This window comes from Carlito syrichta, unplaced genomic scaffold (genome assembly GCF_000164805.1).
Source record: "Carlito syrichta isolate Samal-C Ts95f unplaced genomic scaffold, Tarsius_syrichta-2.0.1 Scaffold130437, whole genome shotgun sequence".
Classification (NCBI taxonomy): domain Eukaryota; kingdom Metazoa; phylum Chordata; class Mammalia; order Primates; family Tarsiidae; genus Carlito; species Carlito syrichta.
This window is the reverse complement of record NW_007074533.1, coordinates 8,936-14,782: the sequence shown is the minus strand read 5'-3', so window position 1 is coordinate 14,782 and position 5,847 is coordinate 8,936. Positions and strand designations below refer to the sequence as shown.

General features: G+C 67.9%; 1 protein-coding gene across 1 annotated transcript in view; it reads right to left on the bottom strand.

Moving 5' to 3' along the window:
* Window positions 1–538: 538 nt before the first annotated feature.
* LRRC56 (leucine rich repeat containing 56) overlaps window positions 539–5,847 on the bottom strand; it is an 11,714-nt gene continuing 6,405 nt past the window's right edge. Inside the window, exons 4-11 of the mRNA XM_021708018.1 lie at window positions 4,495–4,591; window positions 4,230–4,430; window positions 3,265–3,436; window positions 2,524–2,700; window positions 2,382–2,446; window positions 2,113–2,261; window positions 1,827–1,960; window positions 539–822 (exon numbers count right to left, since the gene is read on the bottom strand). Of these exons, the coding sequence (XP_021563693.1) occupies window positions 539–822; window positions 1,827–1,960; window positions 2,113–2,261; window positions 2,382–2,446; window positions 2,524–2,700; window positions 3,265–3,436; window positions 4,230–4,430; window positions 4,495–4,591 (1,279 nt within the window). The remainder of the gene's footprint in view (window positions 823–1,826; window positions 1,961–2,112; window positions 2,262–2,381; window positions 2,447–2,523; window positions 2,701–3,264; window positions 3,437–4,229; window positions 4,431–4,494; window positions 4,592–5,847) is intronic.

Sequence of the window (5,847 nt, the reverse complement as noted above, 5' to 3'; positions counted from 1 at the left end):
GGAAGGGGCGGCGGGGCGGCGCGGCCTGCTGCGTCGTTTATTGAACCCGCGTCGCCCGCCAATAAACCGCATCTCGGCACGCCTGGGCGTGGGGCCGTACTCGGGGTCCGGAGCGTCCTGCCCAGGAGGCGGCCACCGCCGCCCGTTGCGCGCGGGGACCGCGCGGATCCCCGTGACGGGAGCCCCGGCCGCGCCCTGGGGCCTCCGGGTGAGCACCCAGGACCCTGGGCCACCGCAGCCCGGGAGGCCGTCAGAGCCCTGGGGCAGCCGGAGTGGGGTGGGGGCAGGCGCCCGGCCCCACCCAGCAGGGAGGTCTCCCTGTGGCAGGCCCCCAGCCCTGTGACCAGACCTCGGAGGACACCTGGCTCCGTGGGGGGGGAGGCGTTGACCCTCCCCACTCCCGCTAAACCCAGCCCTGGGCCCTCACCTGGGCTCTGGCTCTGGCTGCTGCCCTCTAGGGCCGGGCCCACGCCTCCGCCCCACACCCGCCCAGATGCTCTGTGGTCTCGCAGGCCGACTCGAGTGGGCGGGGCTTGCGCTAAGGGTGGGCCTGGGCTGGGGTGACGGGCTTCAGGAGAGGCAGGCAACGGAGGCCCCGGGGTGTGGCTGTTGGAGGGGGTGCTGGCAGGCCGGAGGCCACCTCCAGGGCTCTCAGGGCAGCCACTGCGGCCACCCTGTCCCCCAGGCTGCCCAGGGCTCTGAGCCAGCGCCCCCTGGATCGGAGGTTTGCAGACCCCCGCAAAGAGCTGCTGCCTGAATCAGGTGGCCTTGGGTGCTTTGGTGGGGAAGGGACCAGGTGGTAGCCGAAGTTCCTGGGAGGCTCTACAGAGAGAGAGAGAGAGAGAGGCAGAGAGAGACAGCACGTCCGGCAAGAGAATTAACCTGGCTGGGAAGACCATGGCCCACCACAGCCCTGCAGCCCGAGGCAGTGGACCCAGCTGGGGCACCACAGGGGGCTGCGTGCCCCCGGTGGCATACCGCCCCTCCCTTTGGTGCTCCCCGGGAAAGCTGTGGCCCCAGCCCCATGTGCGCTGGCTTGCTTGGGCCTGCTCACACAGGAGGCCTGGACTCTGGCTTTGGGTCCTTGTTCTGAGGGCCGGCTCACAGGCCCACGTGCTCTGGAGCCAGGACCCACGGCCGCAGGGGGTGGCCATGATCGCCCAGAGCCTGCCTGGATTGGCATCTGGAGCAGGTGCCCGGGCACCCCCTTGCCCTGATCCTGCCTTCTGCTACCCCTGCCTGCTCTCCCCTGCTGCCCCAGGGCCCGTGCCTCTCTCTACCCCCTCCCAGCCACCAGCCAGCGCGTGGAAGGGCAGAGGCGTGGCCTGCCTCTTCCCTGCCCGCCCGGGCCCCCTTGACGACCCCCGGAGAAGGGTCCTTCTGCCACCCTTCCAGCCATTGCCCCTCCTGGGCTCACCCACCCTGCAGCTTCGGTCTCTCTGAAGCCGGTGTCCTTCGGAGGGGCCCTCCCGGCTTCATTCTGTGTCCCCGAGCCCAGCACGGGTCCTGCCTGGGGCAAAGCAGTGGCACCTCCCTGCCTCGGCCTCCCGCCCCTGGCCCCTGCTTGCTCCTGCCCTGCGGTGCTCACACTTCTGATCTAGGCCCCTCTGGACTCTGCTCCCATGGCCCTCCTCTGGAACACAAGGGTCCAGGGCTTGGACATGGCGGCTGGGCCTCCCTGGGCTGTGAGCCCCCCACCCGGGAGAACTTTCCTGTCGTGGGCCCCCTCGCAGCCCATCTGACACATGCTGGTCTGTGGCGAGGAGTCCCCGTGCCGAGGTGGGTGCCGGGTCACTCAGGCCTGGAGGCAGGTGGAGGATCAGTACCTGAGGCCAGGCTCAGTGGCCTGGGGGACATCTTGGGCTCTGCCTGGTCCTCTTGCTCTCCAGGGGTCCTCCGTGGGCCCCGGGGGGCTGCAGCCTCTTCCTGCTGGGACTCTGGGTGCCCACGGGGGAGGGGGCTAGGGTGGGGAGGAGAGAAACTGTGGCCCTGTGGCTGCTCCAAGCCGGCCCCAGGTGCGCGTGAGGCCCTGGATGGTCCAGCAGCCTTTGGCCCCCAGCCCTGACCCCTCACCAGGCAGGACACACGCGCTGGTAGGGCTGGGGTACCCACCACAGGGCAAGCTCCCTCTGGGCCCGAAGTCCGGCCAAGGCCAGGAGGTCACAGCTGTCTGCAGGGTCAGGCCCTGGGGCGGAGGTGCTGGCGGCCAGGCCTTCTGGGTTCTGACTGGGTGTGGGCAGGTGCTCCTGGGGTGCCCAGGCCTGGGAGGAAGAGGGCTGGTTTGGAAATCCTGACCTGATGGCTGTAGGGTGGGGCCGGAGCCCTGGATTCCGGTCCCCCGGGGGTTGGTATCCTGGCCCGCTCCAGGGGTGGGGGTGTACCTGGCACTGGTGCCTACGCTCCCGCAGGCCTTTGGTGGGGTTCCCGCAGAGGACTTGGCCAGCACCTGAAGGAAGAGGCATGGCTGGGCCTGGCTTGGGGCCGAGGAGCTGCGGGGTGAGCGTCAGGCCAAGGGGCAGTTACCGTGGGTGAGGGTGCTGGCGTTGTCTTCTGGGGCCGTGTCCTCAGGAAGCAGGCCTTCGGGCAGGGGTTCCCCAAGGACCCGGAGGGAGAAGGCCTGGGGCCCAGGGACCTGGGGTTGGTTCTCAGGCAGGGACAGCTCAGGGTCCAGGCTCCGCACAGGGTCTCCATGGGGACGACCTGCCCAAGAGTCAGAATCAGATGCCACCGAGGCCAGGTCGGCCCAAAGCCCACCCTAGGCTCTGTCCGCAGACTAGAGACCCTGACAGCCAGGCTTTGAGTCCTGAGGCTGGCCTCTGATGGCCCCTGCCCGTTCAGAGGCCCTGAACCCCAGGTCCTCCTCTCCCCTGGGAGCTGCCCAAAGGATGGCTCCCTGGCCTGGGCTGGGTGTGCACAGCTCTGGGGGCTAGGCCCAAGGCTGCAGAGGCAGAGGTGGCACGATGTCCGCCTCCGAAAGGCCTGGGGTGGAGACCCCTGCTCCTGGGTGGCTTGGGAAGAGACCTCCCTGGGGGGGAGCTGGGTGGAGACTTCTCTTGGGGGGAACAGGGAGGGGGACCTGGGAGGAGGCCTCTCGGGGGTGCTAGAGTGGAGGTCTCTCCTGGTGCTGGGGGCCTCTCCGGTGGGGGCGCTGAGGGGCAGGCCTCTTCTGGCAGGAGCCGGGGAGGAGACCTTTCCTGGATGCGGGCGGAGGGGTTCCCCGGGGAGCTGGGCTCAGCGGCAGGGCCTCCGGGGCGGGCTCCATACCCAGCCCCGGGAGGATGCTGCCCTTCCTGATGGCCTCTTTCACCAGGAGCCGGTCCTGGTCCAGCTGCTGGGGGGCCCGCAGGGCTGTGTCGGCCGCCGGCACCTCGTCCAGGACCTGCAGCTGGGGGAGGAGCTTCCTCACCTCGGCCCTGTAGTTGTAGCCCTGGGGCACCTGCAGGTGGGGGAGGGATGGCAGGTCTGGGTCCCGCTCTCTTCAGGCCAGCCTTACCCTGGGCTTCCTCTCCAGACCCCTGTGGGACAGGGCAGGGGCGCAGCGTGGCCTGTGCAGGGGTTGGCAAGGCTGCCCCCCCGGGGGCTCGCCTGGGTCACTCTCGGACCCCAGGACTGCCGACGGGGGTCTTGCCCCCTTGGGACGCATGACCTCCCTCTCCAGACCCACGGCCAGGTGCAGTGGGTCCTCTGGCCTTGGCGCTGCCTTGAGCTTGGGGCTCGGACCCAGTCGAGCAGCGGCCCCGGCACTGGGCGGACATGGCTCCACCCGGCAGCTGCGGGCAGGGCGAGCGTGGAGCACACATGGCCTGTGCCAGGCCTAGGGGCCCTGGGCCGTGCAGGGGCCTCTCATGTGCAGGGGTCCGGCCCCGGGCTGGACCTGCACAGGCCCCTGCTGCTGCAGAGGAGTCTGAGGCCTGCGGGGCTGGAGGGGGCTCGGGACGCGGGGCACGGGGGTGTGTGGGCTTGTGGGCTGCGCAGGATTCTGTGAAGCTCCATGTGGTGGGAGGGACCTCAAGGGGGCGTACACATGGGCTGAAGAAGCGGCAAGTGTGCGGTGGCCCCGTGTCTGCGGGGCCAGCCTGGGAGGACATGGGGCAGCTGCCGGGCCTCCAGTGACAGAGAAGGGCAGCCTCGTGACGGGCGAGCCCCAGGGCCCAGGCGGCACACAGGCCCGGCCTGGGGCACACCCGGGGTCCGCGCGCAGGGCCCCGCCCTCCTCCCTCCCAGCACACCTTGTGGCAGGGGCCGGGGGCCGGCTGCAGGCACACCCGGTTGCCCTCCAGCGTGAGCGTGGCCAGCCGCGGGCACAGCCGCAGGTAATGCACCTGGCCCAGGTCCTCCACGCTGTTGCCCTCCAGGTCCAGCACCTCTAGCCGCTCCAGCAGGCACAGCGGGCTCAGCTCCGTGACGCCGTTGTAGGAGGCGTAGAGTTCCTGCGTGGCGCGGAGGCTCAGCCAGGCCCGGCCTGTCCGCCCCGCCCCAGGCGCCCACACCCACCTTGAGTGCCGGCAAGGAGCCGATGCCATCCAGGTCCGTCAGGCCACAGCGAGCCAGCCACAGCACCTGCAGGCGGCCCAGCGAGGTGCCCAGGTCTCTGTGGGAGGAGGCCGGGGTGGTGCTCAGCGTGGAGCTGCGGCGGAGGCCGAGCCTTTGGCCGGGGGAGGTCTGGTGCCTGGGCACTCTCGCCACACGTGGCTGCCTCCAGGTGGGGCAGACAGCTGGGCCCATCCCACCCCGCCCTGCCCGGCCCTGCCACCGATTATACTAGAACAGTTCTCAAGCACTCCTCGCAGGAGGGAGGGTCAGACCCCGCCTGAATGCCTGAAAGCCGGTCCAGTGGCCTGCTGGCTGGTTTGCTGGGAACCAGTCGCTGGAACTGGTGGTGGATCTGGGCGGCTTGATGTTCCTGTGTGCTGGGGGACACGTTCTCATGCAGCCCCCATTGCAGCCACACTGTCCCCCATGGTTCCTGAAACACACCAGGCGCTGCCAGGCCTGGAGCCCCCACTTGTTCCTGCTTTTAGGCTTTCCGGGAATCCCCTCGGACACCTCCAGCTCCAGCTCGTTCACTGGCTCCCTCGGGCTCCGCCTCTCTGCCATCCTGACCGTCGAGTTTCCGTTCCATCATTGCCTCCTCTCCACGCTTCCTGGAGGCTGTTCTTCAGCCATGCAGGGTCCGTGTTTTTCCCAGCCACCGCCTTCTGCGACTTCTCCAACCATCTCTTAGTGGGCGGGAGCCTGTGTCCAGAGACGTCGTCAAGAGCAGCCTCTGATGCCACCATCGAGCTGGGAGGGGGGCTCTCGGGTCACAGCTTTCTTCCAGCAGGTTGCAGAAGCTGTTGTTGCACTGTTGCTTGTAGAGAAGTCTCAGGAGAGCTTCACTTTCTTCTCCTTAAAACAGCAGAACCAGTTGGGTACGGTGGCTCACGCCTGTCATCTCAGTACTTTGGGAGGTTGAGGTGAGAGGACTGCCTGGGCAACTTGGCAAGACCTCATCTCTACAATAAATCGAAAACTAACCGGGTGAGGTGGTGTATGCCTGTAGTTCCAGCTACTTGGACGGCTGAGACAGAAGGATTGTCTGAGCCCAACAGGTAGAGGCTGCTGTGGCTGTGAGCATGCCACTGCACTCCAGCCTGGGCGACAGAGTGATACTCTGACTTAAAAAAAAAATTACGAGCCAGGCTCGGTGGCTCAGCCTGTCATCCCGCGCCTTTGGGAGGCTGAGGTGAGTGGATTGCCTGAGCCTGCGGGTTCGTGACCCGGCTGGGCGGGCGAGACCTCATCTCTACAATAAATCAAAAATATTAGCCGGGTGTGGTAGCGCAAACCTGTTGTTCCAGCTACTTG